This window comes from Bombina bombina, chromosome 5, assembly GCF_027579735.1.
Source record: "Bombina bombina isolate aBomBom1 chromosome 5, aBomBom1.pri, whole genome shotgun sequence".
Lineage (NCBI taxonomy): Eukaryota > Metazoa > Chordata > Amphibia > Anura > Bombinatoridae > Bombina > Bombina bombina.
Genome location: NC_069503.1, coordinates 1,052,606,460 through 1,052,631,828, shown reverse-complemented (window position 1 = coordinate 1,052,631,828; position 25,369 = coordinate 1,052,606,460). Strand labels below are relative to the sequence as shown.

The following is a 25,369-nucleotide window of genomic DNA, read 5'->3' as shown; positions in this document are numbered from 1 at the left end:
AAAGATATGAAAAAATAATAAATTAATCCAACAGTTACCTTGACTTTGTGCATGGCTGGAGAAAAATATTGTCACCGCTAAAAATGACAAAAATACCATTGCCTGTAAGCTGTATCCAACTTTCATCTTTATTTTTGGGCGTTCAGTCACCAACTCTGAAAGTGATAAAAAAAATATATGAATGATAATATACACTACACGCTTAACAATTGCAGAATTATATATTTATTTAATTGTTTTAAACACAGAGTCTGCTTATTTTATTGGATTCTGTAGATGTTTAGTTATCCATTATGAATCAGTTTTCAGCGTTTAAATAATTCTAAATACCTACTGTTGTAAAAGATTATTAACTAATATTTTTTATAGAGCCAAATAAAAGTAAAGACTCTCGGATATTACAAACATTGTGATCTCATATATATATAGATATCAGGAAAAATTGCTATAGATCAGGGCATCAACAAACTTCAGCACGAGGACGCATCTGGCGGCCAACATTTTCTAAGTGGTTCTCTGCACCACTCAGGTGAAAACAAACACCAGAAATTTATATCTAAAATCCTTATAATTATTATAAGGTAATTTAACCCTTTCACTTCTAAACTATTTCCACCCCTGTGCTAAGCTATGTTGCAGTTTTTAGATGTTGCTCAAAAGCAAGCCCCACTGTAGACCCTTTTTCAGTAAGAATCTCTGCACTTATTATATATTGTTTTATTCAACAGACACAGCAGATTTTAGGTATACATCAGGACAGGAGAAAACTCTACAAGAAAATGTGTCAAAATGTGTATTTTTGTAGTATTATTATTATTATTATTATCGATTATTTGTAGAGCGCCAACAGATTCCGCAGCGCTAGTAGTAGTAAACAAGGTTATAAAAAATAGTATGTGTGACTGTGTGTTTTTCTAAAATAAGGTTTTTTGAGTATATAAATGTAACTTTGATTTACACGTAGGGGCGCCCATGTTTATACACGCCAGGTGATCACTGTTTATTCCCCACTCCAGAGCTGCAGAGCTCTGCAGGTCCTGAACGTAAACGGCTGGTGACCAAATCAGCAGCGGTAGTCACATGACCAAGCTGGGCAACTAGCACTGCTGGTTGGCTCATTGGAAGTTTTCGCTTGGGATGAGCAGTTCTCTGTGGCTCCTGAGAGATACTTGAAGGGATATGAAACAGTGCTCCAGCAGTAAAAAAAAAATCTAAAAAATCTTAAAGATAAAAAGAAACAGATTGGGTTGTTTAAAAAAAAAAAACAACAGCAAACAAGGTACTTGTTTTTTTTGCAAAATGAGCACTTAGAAATTCTCAGTGTAGCCACTGACTTTAGTGAGATAAGGGAGCTGTCATATTATGTACATTTTACTGTCACATTATGTTTGCAGTCCTCTACTGAGCATGGAAAATAAACGGATTGAAACTATTTTAGATGTCTCCTAGCAACCACTTCAAAGGAAAATATACTCCTTTGTATTCCTGTAGAGACCATAGCCCCACAGCCCCCTTCTGGTTCCTGCACAAATAGATAAAAAAAAATAAAACATAAAATCAGGTAATGGGATGTGTACCCAGTCCAGTCTCAGAGTGTAGTCCCCTTCCATGTTTCGTATATGTCTAGGGTGATTACATAAGCCTGTGCACCCTTCACTTGTTCCCAGTTTGTTGGATTGAGAGCTCCCTGGTTTTGGAAGGGACTTTGACGTGGTACCTGGGCTTGTCCCATTTGGCCAGATGCGGTAACTAACTCTTCCATTTTTGCTTTTAATCTTAGCTGAGAGCTTGTAAGTGAGTGCTGGACTTTCTCTGTGTGCTATAATATTATTCTATTCACAATGCATAATTGCACTTTATGGGGTAGATTTACCAATGTGCGGGCAGACATGATCCGCTGTAGCTGTAGCAGATCATGTCCGCCTGATACCAATAAATGCCAACAGCATACACTGTCTGCATTTATCATAGCACAAGCATTTCTAGTGAAATGCTTGTGCAATTCCGCCTCCTGCACATCCGCTAGCAGGGGGTGTCAATCAACCCGATCGTATCCGATCAGGCTGATTGCTGTCCGCCGCCTCAGAGGTGACCGCTGCTTCCATTTCCAGCGAGCCTGAAAGTACGGGGGTAGATAGCAGCATCCGCTGTTTGGTAAATCTAACCCATGTGTGCTCCATGTCATGTGATATTCATCAAAGAATTTACTCAAGTGGGGGTTTCAGTTTCTAAGGCATGTACCTGCTGAACGCTGAAAATCAGCAACTCATATGGGAGGATCTTTCCACTTGCTAACCATTTTCTTCTTCCAGTTCTCAGCAAGACCCCAGAAACAGGAGTGGGCAGTTTCCTCTAAAATAATTAGGTAGCCATCTCATCTGGCCTTGAAGCAGAATGGATGAATAGACCTAATATTGTTTGTTCTATACACTCACAAGTGCTATAATTATACAACATTTGTGTATTTATTTTCTTTAAAAAAATGTAAAAACATTTAGTAGTATAAAGCAAGTATAAAATGATGTGATGCTATGAAAAAAAAAAACTAAAACAGAATATATTATAATGAAAAGCAAAAAAAAAAAAAGGAGATGGCTGCGTTTGTAAAGCCATATAAAGTCTCCCTTTACTGAGGACAACCTTACAGTTTTTAAACAAACACTGAGTTTCAGAATTTACTTTCAGGTCTAAGGGGCACTGTACTCTTTTTTTTATAGCTATTTTCAAATGAGGGGTCTCATACCTAATGTCTCTAGGTGCCTTTTATGGTGTTTGGGTTATAAATGGGCCCTAGCACCCCAAAATAGGCACTAGAATTTGATAAGCAACTCCTGTTTGAAAAAGGAAAGGCTCCTCTTACAAAGAAAGGGTCACATGCATAGGTGGCTATCAGCTATTGACCACGGCATCATTGATTACCTGACAGATCCGTAGGCTTTTGGAAAAACATCAAGTGGGTATGGTATGCCCTATGTTGCCCCATAATACATATACAAATGTAAGACCCCATATTTGAAAGCAGAGCTCATACTCTTTCAAATGTGTGGTCCTCTGTCTGTTTAGGGGATTCTGGCAATTTTTGAGGCCTTTATTTTTTTCTCACCATAGAAATATTATATATCATAAGACCCACACATTTAAAAGACTGAGGTCCCACAATTTAAATACAGTGTTTCATATCTTTATAGCTATCAAGTAATCGTCATGGTAATAATAAAAACCTGGCAGTAAACGTATCTAATATGTGTATGGTATAAAATATTTAGTAATGACTTCTGTGCTGCTATTTACTATGTACGCCATAGAAAATGACTAAGATATGTATTTTATTGTCTACTTTGTCTGTTTCACATAGTCGCATTTTACTGTATTATGATATTACTGCAAACAAAAAATATTTTCTAAAATGTATTTTCCTGCTGGAAAAAATGAGGTATAATTTGTGTGGATTAAAATGTAAGCATAGATACAATGAGGGACAAACAACTATAAACAGTTCCAGCAGTAAAGGTAATACTTTTCCAATGTTCTCTCTATGCATTGAGCTTTAGTTTACAGATAAATATAAAATAAAGAAGCAAGTGTGTGTACACAAAGTGATAACATAATGAGATATAATATTACCTGAAGCTCAACCCATTGTAATAGGCTGAGGTTTAAAAGCACAAAACCAGTTACTTTGTATACACAAATAAACCTGAAAATGCAATTTCTCATACATTCTATACTCTGCCGCTGGTATAACAAGTCATTGAAAATACATTAATATAAAAACAATTTTACAGTGTACTGTCCCTTTAAAGATTTGTCCCTTCTGTGTTTTGCCTATGAGCTGTGCACTATCAGCTAATTTGTATTAATTCATCAGTATGAGTATTTTACCATCATACATTTCCTACCCAATAAAAGTTTAAAATAGCTCTTAAAGGGACACTGAACCCAAATTGTTTCTATTGTGATTCAGATAGAGCATGAAATTTTAAGCAACTTTCTAATTAATTTACTCCTATTATCAAATGTTCTTCATTCTCTTAGTATCTTTATTTGAAATGCAACCTGGGTTGTTCTTGCTGATTGGTGGATAAATTCATCCACCAATAAAAAAGTGCTGTCCAGAGGTCTGAACTAATAAAAAGCTTAGATGCCTTCTTTTTCAAATAAAGATAGCAAGAGAAAGAAGAAAAATTGATAATAGGATAAATTAGAAAGTTGCTTAAAATGGCATGCTCTATCTGAATCATGAAATAAAACATTTGGGTTCAGTGTCCCTTTAATCTTTTTTTAATGTATATTCATTGTTAAATAAAGCAATTTTTCTTTAAATTTTTGTAAAGCTTTATCCCTATGGGGTATGTGCTTATCAGCTATGTGAGCTTTCCCTATCAACTAATGATTGTTAATTAAATAGTGTGAGCTGTGCACCAGCATGGATTTCCTAACTGTCTTAATGCATACTTTTTATCATATTTTTTGGCTGTTAATTCATCTGAACTAACAGTGTTTCAAACTTTAACAAAGGATTCTGGGTTACGGCACAAACCTAATCCAAACCACAACCTTAACCTTAGTCATAATCATAGGCCTACCCTTGCCCTAATTCTAGTCCTTACTATGGTTCTAACCCTTTTATCTATAAATTAGATGGTACACTCAACCTAGCCATAACCCTTCTCCTAATAACATACATAGTAACATAGTAACATAGTAGATAAGGTTGAAAAAAGACTGAAGTCCATCGAGTTCAACCTATACAAATCTAAAATACTTACAAAAAGCTCCAGTTAAGCTTAAATAACCCCATTAAAATGTGACCCATTTAATACTAGCAATCATATCCATGAATTTTGATTATATACAGAAATTTATCCAGACTATTTTTAAATGTATCTATGGTATTGGCATTCACTACCTCCTTTGGTAATGAGTTCCACAATTTTATTGCTCTTACAGTGAAAAAACGTTTCCGTTGCAGGAGATTAAATCTCCTTTCCTCCAACCTTAAATTATGACCTCTTGTCAGAAACAATTTTCTTGGAATAAAAAGAGCTTCTGCCATCTCTGTATATGGGCCTTGAATATATTTATATAAAGTAATCATGTCACCTCTCAAGCGCCTTTTTTTCTAAAGAGAACAGACCCAGTTTGGCTAGCCTCTCCTCATAGGTTAATTTCTCCAATCCCCTTATTAGCTTTGTGGCCATTCTCTGAACTTTTTCTAGTTCTGCAATATCTTTTTTAGCAATCGGTCCCCAGAACTGCACTCCAAACTCAAGGTGAGGTCTTACCAGGGCTTTATATAATGACAGAATTATGCTTTCCTCCCTTGGAAAGTCTCTTTTAATACATGCTAGTATCTTATTAGCCTTTGAAGCCGCTGCCCTGCATTGTGCACTCATCTTTAGCTTGTTATCTATTACTACTCCCAAATCCCTTTCCTCCTGTGTTTGGCTAAGTCTTGTCCCATTTAAAAAATACGTAGCCTGCTTATTTTTACTTCCAAAATGTAGAACCTTACATTTTTCCGTATTAAATCTCATTTTCCATTCACTTGCCCATAGTTCTAATTTTAGCAAATCCCTTTGTAAATAGAGTTTGTCCTGCTCTGACCTAATGACCTTACTTAACTTAGCATCATCTGCAAAAATAGAGATGTCGCTATTTAATCCTTGCTCCAAGTCATTTATAAAAATATTAAAAAGAACAGGGCCCAGTACTGATCCCTGGGGGACGCCACTGATTACCTTTGTCCAATCTGAGTATGATCCATTTACTACTACTCGTTGCTCCCTATCTTTTATCCAGTTATTTATCCATAAACTAACATTTTCAGCTATTCCCAGTCCCTTAATTTTGTGCATTAATCTCTCATGTGGCACTGTATCAAATGCCTTTGCAAAATCTAAGTATATCACATCAACTGATTCCCCTTTATCTATATTTTTACTTACTTTTTCGTAGAATCTAATTAGATTAGTTTGACATGATCTATTTCTCCTAAAGCCATGCTGATTAGAACTCATAATCTTGTTTACACAAATATGCTCATCAATATAATCCCTTATAATCCCTTCAAATATCTTCCCCACTATTGATGTCAGACTAACTGGTCTATAGCTTCCTGGATCATCCCTGCTTCCCTTTTTGAAGAGTGGCACCACATCAGCTTTACGCCAATCCTGGGGTGCCATGCCTGAGGATAATGAGTCTTGAAAAATTAAGAGTAAAGGTTTGTCTATAACAGTGCTAAGTTCACTTAACACCCCTTACTCTGGTTCTAATCCTAGTCTCACCCATAGCATTAGCTGGAACACTAAACCTAGCCATAACCTGTGTCCTAATCCTACCCTTACTCTGGTTCTAACACTAGTGTAACCCATAACATTAGCTGGAACGCTAAACCTAGCCAAAAAATTCTTGTCCTAGAACTCTGGTTCTAATCCTAGTCTCACCCATAGCATTAGCAGGAAAACTAAACCTAGCCATAACCCTTGTCCTAATCCTAGTCTTTACTCTGGTTCTAATCCTTTTACAAATAGCATTAGCTGGAACACTGAACCTAGCCATAACCCTTGTCTTAATCCTAGCTCTTACTCTGGTTCTAACTCTAGCCTTACCAATAGCATTAGCTGGAACACTAAACTAGCCATAACCCTTGTCCTAATCCTACCCTTACTCTGGTTCTTACACTAGTGTAACCCATAACATTAGCTGGAACACTAAAGATAGCCAAAAAATACTTGTCCTAATCTTTACTCTGGTTCTAATCCTTTTACAAATAGCATTAGCTGGAACACTGAACCTAGCCATTACCCTTGTCCTAATCCTAGCGCTTAATCTGGTTCTAATGTACCCATAGCATACGCTGGAACACAAACCTAGCCATAACTCTTGTTCTAATCATAGCCCTTATTCTCGTTCTAACCCTAGCCTTACCCATAATATTAGCTGGAACACTAAACCTAGCCATAACCCTTGTCCTAATCCGAGCCCTTAATCTGGTTTTAATTTACCCATAGCATTAGCTGGACTCTATACCTAGCCATAACCCTTGTCCTAATCCTAGCGCTTAATATGTTTCTAATTTACCCATAGCATTAGTTGGAACACTAAACCTAGCTATAACCCTTGTCATAATCCTAGTCCTTACTCAGGTTATAACCATAGCCCTGCCCATGGAGTTAGCCATTTTACTGGAGAGCCGTGCTAACCTCCTCTTCTTTACAGAGCCCCGGTCATACTATTAGGATGCTTAGCATGGCAGCTCCCTGGTATTATGTTTGTCACTACTGTATGTATTGTTTTAAGAAAATGTTTATATTAGCTAAGTTTTTATATCTAAATGTTTGTTGGATAAATACAGTTACGACAATATATTTAATAAAGCCTGTCAATTTAATTTAATCATCCAAGAAACTGGGGGCATAGATGTAGAAAACGGTGTAGTTTAATATGAATGTATCAAAAGTGCAAACATAGTAACATGATAAAAACACGAGTAAGAGACACAGGCTTACACGTTTTGGCTAAACACCACCTTAATCATAGATCTGTGTCTCCTATCCTCTACCCTAAAATTTATTTACACACGTACAGTCTAATAGGAAGGTACAGAACTACATAGGTGAAGATTTGCCATCCTTTAAAGGAAAAAGTAACATTCTCAGGCTTAAAGGGAGAGTCAACACTAGAATTTTTGTTGTTTTAAAAGATAGATAATACCTTAATTACCCATTCCCCAGTTTTGCATAACCAACACAGTAATAATAATAAACATTTTACCTCTGTAATGACCTTGTATCTAAACATCTGCAGACTACCCCCTTATTTCAGTTCTTTTGACAGACTTTTTTAGCCAATCAGTGCTCGCTCCTTGGTAAATTCACGTGCATGAGCTCAATGTTATCTATATGAAACACATGAACTAACACCCTCTAGTGGTCAAAAATGCATTCAGGTGGCCTTCGAGGTCTAAGAAATTAGCATATGAACCTCCTAGGTTTAGCTTAACTAAGAATACCAAGAGAACAAAGCAAAAATGGTGATAAAAGTAAATTGGAAAGTTGTTTAAAATTGCATGCCCTATTTGAATCATGAAAGTTTTTTTGGGACTTCACTGTCCCTTTAAGTTATAAAGGAAAGATGATAGTCTCTGCTACAGATATAAATGTAACAACATAAAAATACATAGTTTAAAGCCATAACAAATTATTTAACAGTAAAAGTACTACATAATCCTAGAGGCATAAAATTACAATTTCCCTTCATAGAATATTAAAGCCGTTAGGAGAAAAAAAAAAAAAAGAAAGAAAAGGGGAGATGTAGAAGGATACTTCTCTGCCAGAAAATATTAATATCAGATTAAATATTAAAGCCTAGTAGAACCCGTGTACATAAGTAAAAAATCCAGAAAGCTTCTCTTTTAGCAAGCAAAGAGTCTCCCATCCTCTTGGTAACCTCTTTACATGTTCAATGCCACACAATTTAAAGTGTAGTGTATACCCTTGATGTTCTGTAATAAAATAAGATGCCAATGCAGAGCAATGGATTGTCTTATCTATATCATTTAGGTGCTTGTGTAATCATTCACAAGCCTCCCGAATGGTACGTCCCACAGATTGACAATTACAAAGTCTGGACCAGACTAGATAGACAACAAACCTTGTTCTGCAATTGGTACAATAATCTAAATAGTATTCTTTCTGAGTCACACTACACAGGAATATTGAACAGAACATTGTATGGTCGCTTTGCTTTGCATGAACGGCCAACACATTTATAATGACCCTTAAAAGATAACCAGCTAGATTGTATTGATTTCTTTTTATTCCAAGTCATACTCAGAGCTTGAATGTTGCCTAATGTTTTGTTACGTTTACTGACAAAATAACACCCTTCCGGATTACTTCATACAATTCTAAAAATGGGTGTTTTCCTGACAATATTACACACCTTATCATATTATGTGCTAAAATTAGAGACAAACACTGTCTTATCATAAGAATTGGATCTCGTTTTAACCTTATCAATTAACACATTTCTGTAATAGATGTGCTTTTAAATCTTCACGTAAGCAGTTACATTTAACCCACATAAATTGTCCTTTAGCCACCCCAAATCTACAATGCCTGGGATGTAAACGGTTTGCATGTAAAAGGGAGTTAGAAGCAATGGGTTTCCTATAGAGATATGTATGAACCACTTTATAATCAACATCACCACATAACATCAAATCTAAATAGGGAACTGAATAAACATCAAAACTGTGTGTGAATTGTAAACCACAGTTAATCACATTTAAATAATCAACTAAGTAATGCCATAAAGATTAGGTCATCAATATATCTTTTGTACATGACTATGTGTTCCCTAAACTGATTTAATTCTCCAAAGACGTTGGAGCCCCCAAAAACCCATAAACAGGATGGCAAAAGAAGGGTCAAACTTTGCTCCCATGGCTGCCCCACATCTTTGGAGATAAAATGAACCGTCAAATTCAAAATAATTACGTGTAAGTAGGAATTCTAAGACATGTATTTTGAACCCATTCAATTCAACAGAATAATTGGTGAATTTCTCTAAACAAAACTAACTGCTCATAAGCCTAAGTGGTGAGGAATGGCTGTGTATAACTACATCAACTGTAATCCAAGACATATTAGCATTCCATTAAACCTCTTCTATAAGGGACAGTAGATGTTTACTATCTTTGAGAAAGGATGGTAGCAGTTCCACCAATGGTTTGAGAAGGATATCAATCCAATTAAAAAAAGGTTTTGAAAGTGGGAACTTATGCCAGACTCTATAGGCCTTGCTGTAACGTTAACTAAGGATTTATGTACCTTGGGAAGTAAAAACAAAAATATAGGAACATAAGGTAGTTAAGTGTCAATCTAAATATAAGTCATCATCAAGAAAATCTTCAACATCTCTCTGAAATACTTAAGTAGGGTCAGAGGAAAGCTTGGTATAAGATTCACTCAACTAAGAGCATTGTGATATATATTGTATTTATCACAACTACACTACAGCCTTTATAGGCTTGCTGAATACCCAAATGTTCCTTGGTTTTCAAAGACTGAAAAACTTCTCTCTCAAGTTTTGTCAAATAAAATTTATTTTTTCTAAAACAACATAGCAACTATGACCCTTTACTAATAGACTATATCATGAGGGTATTAGATTTTCTTCTGAGCCACAACTTTTTTAGGTTTGGGGGTGAGTACTTTCTGCAGAGACGTGGGACCGCCATGGGGGCCAAATTCGCCCCTGCCTATGCTAACATCTTCATGGCATGGTGGGAAATATCCCACGTCTATGCAGAGAGTAACCCCTTCAAAGGCTATATTAAAACGTATAAACGTTATATTGATGATTTACTGATTGTCTGGACTGGTAATGAACAACATCTGACAGACTTTATCCAATATATTAATCTAAATGATTTAAACTTACAATTCACTTTCCAGCATGATACCATACAGATTCCTTATTTGGATCTCATCCTTCAGGGTGAACCCAACTCTGGAAAGGTAGTCACCAGTTTGTATAGAAAGCCCATTATGTCTAATGCATTGCTACATGCACGTAGCAATCATCCCAAGCACACAGGTTTTGGATTAGCCAAAGGGCAATTCATACGAATTAAACGTAATTGCACCGAAGAGGCAAATTTTCTGCAAGAAAGTGAGATCCTCAAATCTCAACTTCTAGCAAGAGGATATGCAACTAAAACCGTCAACAGAGCATTCCTTGAGGTCACTAGGATGAACAGGTGCAGTATGTTGGCCAGTAACACTAATGGGACGCGACCGAGAACTTTCGATCGGTCAGCACCCCTTTTTGTGACGACATACAGCTCACAATTTGACCAGATTTGCAACATAATAAACAAACATCTGCCTATCCTGTCAGCAGAGGGTAGTCTCAAAGACTATGTCAGCAAGGGCTGCAAATTTTCAGCCAGAAGGGGTTGCACACTTTCCAACATACTATCTCCCAGCATGCTAAAAAAACGAACCACAGTAGCAAGCAGTTGGCTCAGTGTCAAGGGGCACTATAAATGCCATTTCTCTAAGTGTATTGCATGTGGTCACACCAGAGTTACGAAAAGTTTCCAGTCGAAAGTAACTCAGAGAATGTATGACCTCCTGAGTTGCACCAACTGTCGCTCGTCCAACGTTGTTTATCTTGTGGAGTGCACATCATGTAAAAAACAGTATGTAGGGTGCTCTACTAGGGAAGTACGGTCGCGTATAAGAGAGCACCTCAACAATGTTGAGAATGGTGCTGAAGTATCAGACCTTGCTAGGCATTTCATCAGTGTGCATGACAAAAATGTCAAAAGCTTTGTCTGGCAGGTCATTGAACAGATCAGGAGCCCAGAAAGAGGAGGGGACACCACAAGTAAATTGATGTACCAAGAAGCATTCTGGATATTCCAGTTAAAAACTAGAAAACCCCTTGGTTTCAATATTGAGGGAGACATTATTAACTTTTGGAAAAGAATCAGATAAAGGCTGTAACAATTTAGTATGTGTCACAAAATTTCATGCATACCAAGCACATAGCTCTATTGATTAGTATCTTGTAAACAAAGTTTACTTATGGATCTATTTCGAATACACAAGAGTGGTAGCATAGTTTACTACATACAACAAAGTATACTAGCCATTTGGGAAGATATAATATCAGCAACGGCTAATATTGTCAATCTTTATCACTTATTTCTTTGTATATATTTGTCTTCTTATCTATAGAGCTGCACTGTACAATGCATAGTTTAGTCAGTCCAAATCCTGTGTTTAAACAGTTCAAATTGAGTTTACTGAGTCCTGCAATGCCTAGTTAAGGTTATTAATAATAAGTGCTAACAAAGTTTTAGGGTACCAATTGAAGCTTAAGATAGCAATCATCCCCAATAGTTAGCTCTAGCCAGGATAACCAGTTACATGTTAACAGTTAATATGCTCCTTATGCCCTGACTGTCTCTGATTGTTAGAAAGTGTTAATTCATTGTATATGTCTTTTACAGCTTATACCTACAAGATGACACTATGAGTGTATTTCTCCCTGGCTAGAAAGAAACTACGGTTGCCTATACAGTTCATCTCTTAGGTGAAACTTAATGTGGTAATAGATTCAGTCTATGTTTACTTTGTGAATTTATATGTATTAGTTCATTTTGTATACATTGGTAACAATTGATCTAGTGTAACTAATCAAATCAACTTGTCTAATAGGGGAGTCAAAAAATTCAATCTATCAATGCCCATTATTGTGATACTCACCATTTAAAACTGACAGCTGCTTTTAACCTGTGACCCTGAGCACTTGCTATTTAAGCCAGTAGCTCCGGGTCACAGACATGTCTATGAGTAAGGCTATTCCCTAAGCCGAAACGCGTAAGACACTTTGTCTTAGGAGCTGTCAGGCTCGTTTTTGTGGATTTTAATGTTCAAAAAATAAAGCTCTAATCTTGATTTAATGCAAGTGCCTTGTAGTCCTGCTTGGTCTTTTGCTACATAAATAAAATTTATTAACATATACTTATTCTAATAAAGTTATAAGATGTTCTTCAACTTTTTTATGAAACTATACAAAAATAAACAATGAGATTTTGTGGGATAAAAGACCAAACCTGTGTGGGAAATCCTAGATGTAGCATCACAATATGACTCAAGTTCTAATTCAAACAGTGGGAAGGAATCACAGGTAGTGCCAAAATCAGCACCATATTGGATTTTAATAGTAACACCTCCCTTATCTTGTGTGTCATCTTTACATATTTCATGAGCAGTCGTTCTAAAGTGTTTCTCAAGGGTTAAATTGTGTACAATGTGATTAACATCCAACATGGTAAAATTTAATCATCTATAAAAAAAAACCAATTAATCACTGGCAAATAGAGTTTTATCTGGAAAGTTCACTGTCAGGTTGTCCAGTAAAATCTATTAAAAAAAATGGACACTTAAAAGTTTCCTGAGACACAGTTCATGATGTATAGCCTGGGAATAAGTTACAGTGCAAACTTACTGATCTGTTACTAGCAGCCAATACGGTTGTTACACTGCCATACAGTAGTGATGTATATTTCTACTGTCAACTATGAGTCTTAAACTTTGCTTTGTGTTTGCTCCTGGCGGTCAAGAGAAGTCAAATCACTGCTCTTTGTGTGTTACTTAAAGCAAAATAACCCGTCACACTTTAGGCCATTAGACCAACTATGCTAACCCGAAGGTAGCTGTGAAAATTTTACATTCCAATGCTCCTCACATAAAAGAAAATATTCTATTTATTTTTAAATATCTATTATATATATATATATATATATATATATATATAGCTTTATATATTTAGGTATCAGTATATACAGGTGTAAATGGGAATATCTATTTAAAAATACATACATTTTCCCCTATGTGAAGAACATTGTAGTGTCAAATATTTACAGTACATACACAGTAAAACACATTCACCTAGATAACGAGTTTTGCGCCAAACAGGGTGCGAAACTAATGCCAAAAAAGTTGCGTTATTTCACTCTCTATAGCGCTGCCTTTACGAGTTACTGAAAAGTTTCCTTGTGCGTGCGATATGGTAGCGTTAAGCTCCATACCGCACAAAATCCAAGGACTGCTTTGACATGCTTGTGCACGCTTTCCCCCATAGACATCAATATAAAGAGAGTGTTAGAAAAAACACCTGAAGTGAGGAATGAAAAATCCCCCCCATTGATGTCTATGGGGAAAAAAGTTACGTTTAAAACTAACACCCTAACATAAACCCCAAGTCTAAACACCCCTAATCTGCTGCCCCGACATCGCCGACACCAAAAAATGTTTTAACCCCTAATCCGCCACTTCAGTGTATGGCGGGGACCTTATGAAGAGGACACTCCTCGCTGGATGTCATCGCCGCTCCACTCTGCCGGGATGAAAATAGAAGACGCCCCCGCGATGAATGAAGATGTCACTGCCTGGGTGAAGACTTCTCGCCGTCTGGATGGAGATGAATGTCCGGACTTCAGGAACCTTGAGTAGATATTCTGGGGTTAGTGTTAGGTATTTTTTTTATTTTTTGGGGTGGTTTTTTTTCAGGGCTTTTCAGGGTTTGGGCAATTTGAAAAAGAGCTAAATGCCCTTTTAAGGGCAATGAAAAAGAGCTGAATGCCCTTTAAGGGTTTTTTTATTTTGGGGGGTTGGTTGGGTGGTGCGTTTTACTGTTGGGGGGACTTTGTATTTTTTTTACAGGTAAAAGAGCTGTTTAACATAGGGCAATGCCCTACAAAAGGCCCTTTTAAGGGCTATTGGTAGTTTATTGTAGGCTAGGGGGTGTTTTTATTTTTATAGGGCTATTACATTAGGTGTAATTGTTTTTATTTTTGATCATTTCATTTATTATGTTTTGTAAGCTTCGTGTTTTTTATTTTTCGTAATTTAGTGTTTATTATTTTTTGTAATTTTAGATTTTTTTATTTTTCTCGTAGTGTTAGGTTTTTTAAATTTGTAATTTAGATTTTTTAATTGGTAGTATTTTTTATTTTATTAGAATAGTAAGGTTAGGTTAATTTATAGTTTAATGTTAGATTTATTTTTATTTCACAGGTAAGTTTTTATTTATTTTAAATATAGTTATATTGTAATTTTTAATTTAAAGTTAGGGGGGTGTTAGGTTTAGGGGTTAATAGTTTCATTTAGTGTTTTGCAATGTGGGGGCTGGCGGTTTAGGGGTTAATAGGTTTATTTAGTTGCGGAGATGTGGGAGGCCGGAGGTTTAGGGGTTAATAACTTTATTATAGTGTCTGCGATGTCGGGGAGTGGCAGATTAGGGGTTAATAGCTTTATTATAGTGTTGGCGATGTCAGGGGCGGCAGATTAGGGGTTAATAAATGCATTTAATAGTCACGATGTGGGTGGGCAGGGGGTTAGGGGTTAATAAGTTTAATATAGTGTTTGCGATGTGGGAGGACGGAGGTTTAGGGGTTAATAGTTTATGGGTGTTAGTGTACTTTGTAACAGTTTAGTTATTAGTTTTGTGAAACATTTTTGTTAGACAAAACTCATAACTATTGCTCTTAGATGGCGGTATGGATTGTGTCGGTATAGGCTGTAACACAAGCATTTTGGCCTTACCGCACAACCTGTAATACCGGCGCTATGAAAATCCCACTCAAAAACGTAATTTTTTGAGTGCGAAATGGACGTTGAGTTACAGGCTAAAATTCTTGTGATATAGCTATACCGACACAACTCATAATAGTGCGTTACTGCCATTATGCAGAAATTGCCATTTCTTCAGCATTAAAAGCCGTAACGCAAAACTCGTAATCTACCTAATTATTAAATATTCAAATTGAATAAAAATACATTTTTATGTTTTTAGGTATTTGAGTGGAAAGGACTCCAACTATATATACATATGTATTTATGTGTATACATTTGTATATACGTATTTATATGTGTATTTAGGTATGTATGTATATATATATATATATATATATATATATATATATATATATATACATACACATATATATTATAGCCCTTTCCATTCAAATACCTTGCCACAAACCATATACCTTTTAACCCTCATAACTTTTTATTTTTAATATTTATGTAAATAATTTTTTGAGTGTAACAGTTTATTTTAATGTGTTTATCTTGTGTTTGGTGCAACTTTTTATTTAGCCCTAACCCTTTATGTGAGATCTTCAGTCGCGTTAACGCGACGAGTGCAAATTTCGTGTGCGCTTGTGCAGTCGTGTTCATTTTCAATTTGTAATATGCGCACAATTTAGTGCGGGCACGATATTTCAATATTTCGCACTTTAAAGTGAAACGCTAGGATTGACTATTGAAACAAATAAAGGGGACTTTCATTCATGAAGTATAAGATACTTCATGTAGAAAGCTCCTTTATTTGTTTCAATCGATCGCCGTTCTTAGCTGCTACGGCAGCCCATGGCTAAAACTTTTTTTTTGCTAAGAGGTGACGTTTTCACGTCTTAGCTAATAGCCGAGCGGTAAATCTGGTTTGGCGCCCATGGGAGCCGGATTTACCGCACGGCTATTGGCTAAGAGGTGAAAACGTCACCTCTTAGCAAAAAAAAAGTTAAGGTTAAGCCGTGGGCTGCTGTATCAACTAAGAACGGCGATCAGTTGAAACAAATAAAGGAGCTTTCTACATGAAGTATCTTATACTTCATGAATGAAAGTCCCCTTTTTTTGATACAATAATCCCCAAAATCCATAAAACATTAGACCACCCACTGGGCCGTCCTATTGTGTCAGCCAGGGAGTCACTCACCCAACCTATAGCACAATATGTAGACGTACTCTTACAGCCAGTGGTGAAGGAAACACGGTCTTACGTTATGGATACGAATGATTTCATTCGTAAAATACGGACTGTTGACATCCAGCCAGATGATTTACTCGTCACTCTGGATGTCAACAGTCTGTACACCATTATACCCCATCTTGACGGACTTAAAGCTATACAAGAGCACCTCACAGGTAACCCCCTTTATGAGGGTCCCCCAGTAGGATTTTTACTGTCCCTCATTGAATTCTGTCTGTTCAAAAACTATTTTCGGTTCGAAAACAGTTTTTATTTGCAAACTGCTGGCACAGCCATGGGTTCCTCCATGGCCCCCTCGTACGCCAACATTTATATGTCACAATTTGAAAACATGTACCTGTGGAATACGCCGAATGTATCTATCATCTGTTATTACAGATACATAGATGACATTTTCTTGGTGTGGCGAGGGGGCCTGGAGGAACTCCACAAATGGTTTGATGTGCTTAATAACACGACTAACAACGTCAAGTTTAAGATGACAGCTGACACTTTATCCATTCATTTCTTGGACTTGACAGTTTTCAAGGATTCTAACAATTTAGGAACCACATTGTATCATAAACCCACCGACCGCAACTCTATACTAAGGGCAGATAGTTGCCATCCCCCAGCCCTATTAAAGGGCATTGTAAAATCACAATGCATAAGAACAATGCGCAATAATTTGAATCCTGTAACGGGGGTCTCCCAATTGAAAGGAGTGGGTGAGAAGTTCCAGAACAGGGGCTACAAGATCCCGATAATCCATGATGCTATGGAATCTGTTTCAAGGCTAACACAGACAGAATTAATTATACCTAAACCCAAAAGGGACGCTAGTGATAAGCTCATTATGTCCACCACTTTTACTCCAGTGACAAAAAATATTGGCCAAATTCTCCGACAACACTGGCCAATTATGTCTTCAGACCCAAAACTCACATTTACTCATAACCTACGACCTATGGTTGGGTTTAAGAGGGGAACTAATCTCAAAGACCTTCTGGTGAAAACGGACCCCAAACAGTGTTTTTCAACTGGGATGAAAAGGAATATAAGGGGCTCCTATCGCTGTTTGGGCTGCACAACGTGTAATGGCCTAGTGGGTACCAAAGTCTTCCATCACCCACACACCAATCGAACATTCTCTATCCGGCACTCCATAACGTGTACCACCACTCACGTTATATATTTATTGTTTTGTCCATGTTCCTGTTTCTACATAGGGAAGACCTCTGGCACACTTCGGGAGCGTATGGCCAATCATCGCCACGCCATAAGGACAGCACTTAAAAACTGCGATTCCGAACAGCCAGTAGCGCGACACTGCGCTAACAAGGGACACTCAGTATCTTCCATCCGCTACATTCTAATCGACCACATACCCCCATTGGATCGGGGTGGCGACCGGAATAAGCAACTCCTGAGACGAGAGGCCCAGTGGATGTTCAGATTAGGCACAATACAACCAGGTGGCCTGAACACCATGCCGGACTTTAAGAGCATTATGTGATCAACAACTGGGGTGCCACATACTTGGGGTATGCCAGGTGGACATTGTGGCTCCGTTTTGGCACACATTTCATTTTCCCCTAGTTGTAGGGGCAAGTGTTGTGCGCCTAACGGCATGGTTTAGGGGGGACATCTGTCTCCACCTTCTCTGTGGAAGCCTGGTCCGCCGTGAGCCATTACCCATTGCTTTAACATGCACCACCAGTCTTAAAAACGGACACTAAAAAGTCACATCCACTTGGATAAGTTCCAGAGGTGGATAGTATCTATATGAGCTATATATGTCCATGATCCTTACCTTTATTACCTTTTCTCATATATCCCTGTTTTTTGCAATTATACTTGAGGCTAGAATTCTGAAATAAGGTTACCCCCCTCATTTGATTGTTGGCACAGATATTCACATTTAGGCCGTTGCAAGCCATAACCCCCTAATGGCCAAAATTTAATTCAAGTGAAAATTGTGCCCTAACGAAAAAGCAGTCCAATAGCACAGCCCTATAATATTGTTATATATATTCATTCTTCTGTATACTGCTCTAATTTGATATCCATTTGCTTGCGAATTCAGTGTAGCATTATACATGTTTAACGCCACTTTGCTGTAATATACTGGCGATACATTGTAAGTCATAGCATTCACATTTGCAACATTACATTTGTAACTTGCCATTCCAATCAATTGTACTGTCATATGGTTCAATTTTTATTTTTTAATTATTTAATTTTTAAATTATTATTCTTTTTATATATACAATATGATGGTATATAATTTGAGTACACGCTACTTTTGACACTATGAAAATTGTTGTTTCATTCAGCTGGCATACTATTGTAAATTATGGCACCTTTTGGCAATCAGAATTGTTTATGATTACCATAGTTACTGTTTCTATGCCGACCGGATGTAGCAACATCTGACAATGTATATCTATCACAAATTTTCTAGGCAGTTATTATAATGTGGCACACTTTTGCTATAATAAGTCCCCCAAATTAGTATGTCACTTTAATACGTTTGAAATTGTAGAGTACACTACTTTATCATTAATTTCACGTTTTGTCTGTTGAATCCGTAAACCGGAAGTGAGGTAATACAACTTCCGGTTTCGGATAGCACTGTGGAACGCAATATGCGTTCCAAACTCGAAAAATTGGCGCACTTTTCCTTTGGAGAGACACTAAGGTTGATGTGATGTAATTGATATGTAACACTATAAATGAGTTGAATTTTGTTTGTTTTGCATGCTGATGAAGGGGTTGTGAACCCCGAAAACGTTCCATTAAATTGTTTTTTTTGTGGAAAAGTCCTGAGAGTGCATTCTTTTGCTTTCTATTTCATGGTATATCATTGCACCCAGGCGAGTTGGCTACTGGTGGGCTGAACTGGAAATTGCTTACTACTATATATATATATATATATATATATATATATATATATATATATATATATATATATATATACATACACATATATATTATAGCCCTTTCCATTCAAATACCTTGCCACAAACCATATACCTTTTAACCCTCATAACTTTTTATTTTTAATATTTATGTAAATAATTTTTTGAGTGTAACAGTTTATTTTAATGTGTTTATCTTGTGTTTGGTGCAACTTTTTATTTAGCCCTAACCCTTTATGTGAGATCTTCAGTCGCGTTAACGCGACGAGTGCAAATTTAGTGTGCGCTTGTGCAGTCGTGTTCATTTTCAATTTGTAATATGCGCACAATTTAGTGCGGGCACGATATTTCAATATTTCGCACTTTAAAGTGAAACGCTAGGATTGACTATTGAAACAAATAAAGGGGACTTTCATTCATGAAGTATAAGATACTTCATGTAGAAAGCTCCTTTATTTATTTCAATCGATCGCCGTTCTTAGCTGCTACGGCAGCCCATGGCTAAAACTTTTTTTTTGCTAAGAGGTGACGTTTTCACGTCTTAGCTAATAGCCGAGCGGTAAATCTGGTTTGGCGCCCATGGGAGCCGGATTTACCGCACGGCTATTGGCTAAGAGGTGAAAACGTCACCTCTTAGCAAAAATATGGTTAAGCCGTGGGCAGCTGTATCAACTAAGAACGGCGATCAGTTGTAACAAATAAAGGAGCTTTCTACATGAAGTATCTTATACTTCATGAATGAAAGTCCCCTTTTTTTGATACAATAGTCAATCCTAGCATTTGTACAATGCTAGGATTGACTTTCACTTTAAAGTTAGCGCACCATTTGATATCAAGCCCTCTGTCATAATTGTTCTTGTGTTCTCAGCAACATTGGCATACACAGATGAGTTGTGCGCATGCCATTCTAACATATGCACATGCTCCACGTACAGGTGGTGACATCAAGCGTGATGTCATAAGTATTTTAAGCATGCCCAATTATCAACGTATACACGTAGTTTACCTAAGTATTTTTGCAAACTAAAGTTCATTGCAGAAATACTGTTAGATTTTCTTTGTTATGACAAAAAAGTATATGTTTCTGGGTCTGTAGATTTAGATGTATATAGGAGCGTTCATATGTGTTTCCATGAAGAAAATACAATTCTAAAATGTCCTTTCAGTCCCTGTACATGAAATAAAAAAAACACTAGACCCCTAATCTAAAATGGTTAGCTAGCCATAAAATACAAAACAGCTGAATATTGGTGAAAAATTGAGTGTTTTATAGATTTGCACATAATTCAGATCTCAAGCAACCGATTAAGACTTCTGTGAGCAATTTAACATAAATGCCTAATGCCTATGTGTGTTTATAACTTCAGATCATTCAATTATTTACTCATAAATTATAATTATTTTATGACTGAAACATTCATTTTAATCTATAAATGATTACTGCTAATTGCACCTACAACATAATAAATACCATATGCACGGTCTGTACACTGTAGAGAGAAATAACCAGAGTTTTCTGATACTAAGCAGTTATTCAATATGAGTTTAACAAAAAACTTTACTCCACTTACTAAAACTGATTTTGAACCTGTAGAAAACCCTTCACATTGAATTAATACAACAAATACTTTGCACTCTTGTTCTATGCTCATAATTGCTGCACTGAACAAAACTAGTTAAACGGACAGTGTACAACATCAATTTGTCGTCCCACTTCAGACTGTATTGTTGGCAAAAGCGTTGCACTAATCTCCACCACACAAGAGGATTAACAGACTGAGGATTCCAAACCTTCAACCACAAGACTGATGAGTGGAATCTTCCTAGATATGTAGCTCCAGGCAAAAACACCTTAAGAGAAATTCTTGAGAGAAACCCATCCCTCCAAGTGCAAAAAAATGTTTGCCCTAACCAGGTAATCAAAAGATTAAAAATACTGAAAAGTGTAACCTCTGATTACTTTGCTTCAAGATTATGAAAGTTAAAAACCTTTAACACTATTTAAAAATGAATGAAAAGTACACAGAAAAGATCATCCAATGGCAAACTTCTAGGAAGCAATGTTTGAACAAATTAAACCAAAGCAAACAATTAAGAGTCGTCTATCCTTCCTATAACAAACACAACAAACTTGCACAACATGTTTAATACAGATAAACAATAAATCAAATAGACACAGGGAGGAAATAGCTCACTAGGTAAAGTTGTGTAATTATATCCAATTACTAGATATTGCAGCTTCATTGATAGAATGGATTTAGAATGGTTAACAAACTGCTTCTGGTTAACTTATTCCATAAAATAATTATTTAAAAGTTGCATACACACACACGAACACACATACATATATAAATACACAAACACATACACTCGCACACACATACATGTATTCACAAACACAGACGTATATAAATACACAAACACATACACTCGCACACACAAACACACACAAAAACACATACACTCGCTCACACATACATGTATACACAAACACAGACATGTATATAAATACACAAACATATACACCCACACACACACACACATATACACAAACACACGCAAAAACACATACATACACACACAGACACACACATGTACAGTACATACATTTAAAAATACACAAACTCATACACTCTCACACACACACAATCACAGATATGTATATAAATACACACACACATAAACGTATACACAAACACACACAAAACACATACATATACACACACATACACACATGTACATACATACACAAACATACATACACACACACACACAGAAACACAGACACATCTATAAATACACACACACATACACTCACACATACACATATACACAAACACACACATAAACACATATATACACAAACACATACATACACACACAGACATGCACACACACATATCACACACACACACATACACACATGCACATACATACACAAACATACATACACACAAATTCACACTATATTAGGGCTGGTAAGGTATATTAGTGGATGAGTAAGTAAGAAATTGGTATTTTCCCTTTCTTTAACATTCATTGAATGGACTAGATAAAATGTTATCTCTAGATTTTTTATCATCAGTGAAAGATGATAATCTTAAAAAACACCACTTCTTGGTGTACATACATACAGCACATCTATCTATCTATCATCTATCTATCTATCTATCTATCTATCTCTCTCTATATATATATATATATTTGTAAAATACATCCATACATACAGTGAGTGGGAGGGACCTCACTGTGAAGAGGACAACTCCATATCCGACGAGCTGCTGAGCTTATAGGCAAATAGGAACCAGTACTGTGGACTGTATTTAAAAATCACTGCTCCAAGGACTATCCACTTAATAACTGTGCAGGACTATAGATCAATCATCTTCTGTCTGAAATAATATATGTGGATATATGAGAAAATAGACAAGTAGTCCTGCATACTATCTCCTAGCGCTGAGATTTACTTCACTTTCTTTTTTAATATATATATATATAATAAATACATGTCTGAAATTGTTACAACTGTAAGTAATCTATGATGAACTGTTGTTTATAATTGAAAATTACTAACTTGTTTTAAGCTATTAAAATGTAATGCACCTTGTATTGATATTTAAGAACACATTTCTCTGGTGCATATATAATATTAGATTAGTGAGTTAACTGTTCTAAAGTAATACAAATCTTAAATATTCACAGAAGTATAAAAAAAACAACTTACCTGTACAGTCATTAGTTAAGGCGTTTGGGAACTACAGTATATAGTTGGTATGTTGCAGTACAGCTGAAAACCTTCCTAGACTGCCTTTCCAGGACTCCAGTGTGAAGTGGGAACTTCCAGGGCTGACAGGGCAACTCACCAGCTCCCTAGCTTCTGCTTCGTTCAGAGCACTTCATCTGATAGCAAGAGAAAAAAAGAAAGCAAGGCAGTGCAGGCAGCCAATTATAAACCAGAAGGTGGATAAAGAAAACCACAGGGCTAATCACTGACACTCAAAACCCCTTCAAACCCCTCCTCTTTAATTTACCTTTCTACAAACTTCACCTAAACTTTGATTGATGTGAGTTTGAGCAATGACACTATTTAAAAAGTTTACTGCACTGCAATAATTCAAACAAGCACAACTTTATATATAATTCAAGTATTTAAATAGTGCATCGAAATATTGCTAATATCACACATATCAGGAGCCAGTATTGCTTAAACAATATTGATGTCTGGTTATGATACGTATAAACTGTTTTATATTTTTTTATATTGACTTGGCTCATTAACAAAATAACTATACACAAAGTAAAAGTTTTAAAAAACATTTAAAATTTGTTTTGGAAATGTGCATTATTTTGCTTTTCAGGCAACTTAGGGCTCGATTCTAAAAAATCTGCCGGTCTAGAGTGGTTTTCTGGTCCAGCCCTTGTGAAATTCTATAAAAAGGGGCTGTCCCTACAAAAGACGAGATGTCTCCCATATAAATAATAAGAGCTCTCTGTTATGTAAAAGTTTGCAATAGAGGACGAATTACACAGGGAGAACCCGGCGTAGGTTTAAACTTTAATATTACGCCTAATACAAATCAAAATACGCAGTTTTCAGTGCACTGTACCTTAAATAAGCTGTTATTTCCATATGCATAGGTTCCTTTTATCTTAAAATCGGGCTAGATCAGAAGTGGTGCGCTAAATTATTGCGCACCCACAAACAGGCAAATTTGCCAGTTTGTGGTTGCCTGATAATTAACCAGCCTATACAAATGGCTGGTTATTGCTACCACGAGCTCGCAGTAGCAATTAGCGCTAAGAAAATTAACCAGAGATCCGATCTCTGGTTAATTTTCTAAAAGTGCCCCAAATGCCATCAAAATAGAGGGCATTTTAGTTTTTTATTTAAAAAAAGGTAGCATTTTTAAATAAAAAAAAAAACAACTGCACTAGGCAGTTTTGGGGCTTTAATCCTTTGAGGGCTAAGCACTTTCCCACCTGGGTGCTAAGCTTTTTTTTTTTTCTTTGAAAAACAATGTTTTACCTTTTATTTGTTTTTAAGATCCCCAAGACTTACACTGTTGGAAAGGTTAGGCGATTACCTTTCCAACGGTGGGTCTTGGGGGTCTGTAGCTGTAAGCAGCATGACCCCTGCTCCTATACTTAACATTAAGTATAAAGTTGCGCAGTGACGTCATCACGTCATTGCGCTTGATGTCACCACGCATAACGTGAAGCCCTGGCGATGCCTGTCACTATGTAGGCCCGATCGCCGGGATAGGAGCTGGTGGGAGCCCCCAAATCTCCCTCAAGGTGGGAGAGTGCTAGCAACGGTTAGTACCAGAATGGGAAACTCTGCAACGGCTCAGAGCCATCGTTAGCACTCAAGGGGTTAAAGTTGGCGGGAGTGGGGTGTTAGAAAAAAAACAGCAAAAGTGCCTTTACATTACGGTCTATAGGAACTGTGTGTTCAATGTAAATGCATACATATATATTTATAAATGCTGCAATCGCTGCGTGACTTACCTCTTTGCTGCGCTTTAGTTCTAATGCCGTCTCAGATGGCATCAGAACGACGCTCCCATTGGAGCCTATGGAAACGAGCTCGTGTTCACATTGCTGTTAACTTGTAATACCAGCTGGTATTACAAATTGGGGAGCTAATATCGCTTTGTTGAAAACGATATTTAGCGCTCCACTTGTAATCTAGCCCTTAGTGTTATGAATATTTTGATTAAAGTTCGCCACTTTTTAATTTGCGAGAAAAAACAGTGAGACTGTGGGGCAAAAATGTTCATAAAAAAATTTCAGAAATGCCCATGATCAGCCCATTTTACAAAAAACAACAATTACGCTTTGTAGTTTGTATTTTGTTTTTAATTATGAATTTCTATATTTTTGCAAATCAATACTTAATTTACGATTTACGCTGTGCATATTTAATATGATTTATTCCTGTGTAGTTTGCATACAAATTTTACGTTTTTGATAAACTATGATTTTTGGTGTACAATTTTGTTACGATTTTTTTATGCACCATAACAATATAATTTTTTTCCTTGTATATTTGTGTGAATGGTTGAATTATTTGTTTTCTATTAATTAAATTTTGATTTGAATTGTGTACT

At 36.4% G+C, this 25,369-nt stretch overlaps 1 protein-coding gene across 3 annotated transcripts in view; it reads right to left on the bottom strand.

Moving 5' to 3' along the window:
• Positions 1 to 23,180, bottom strand: part of COL14A1 (collagen type XIV alpha 1 chain) — a 251,509-nt gene extending 228,329 nt beyond the window's left edge. For 2 of the 3 annotated variants that reach the window (XM_053715321.1, XM_053715322.1), the window contains exons 1-2: positions 22,984 to 23,179; positions 39 to 155 (exon numbers count right to left, since the gene is read on the bottom strand). In XM_053715321.1, the coding sequence (XP_053571296.1) occupies positions 39 to 126 (88 nt within the window). In that variant the 5' untranslated portion in view covers positions 127 to 155; positions 22,984 to 23,179. Of the gene's footprint in view, positions 1 to 38; positions 156 to 22,983 lie in introns of all 3 variants that reach the window. The other variant, XM_053715323.1, reaches the window with a different exon arrangement.
• Positions 23,181 to 25,369: the final 2,189 nt, after the last annotated feature.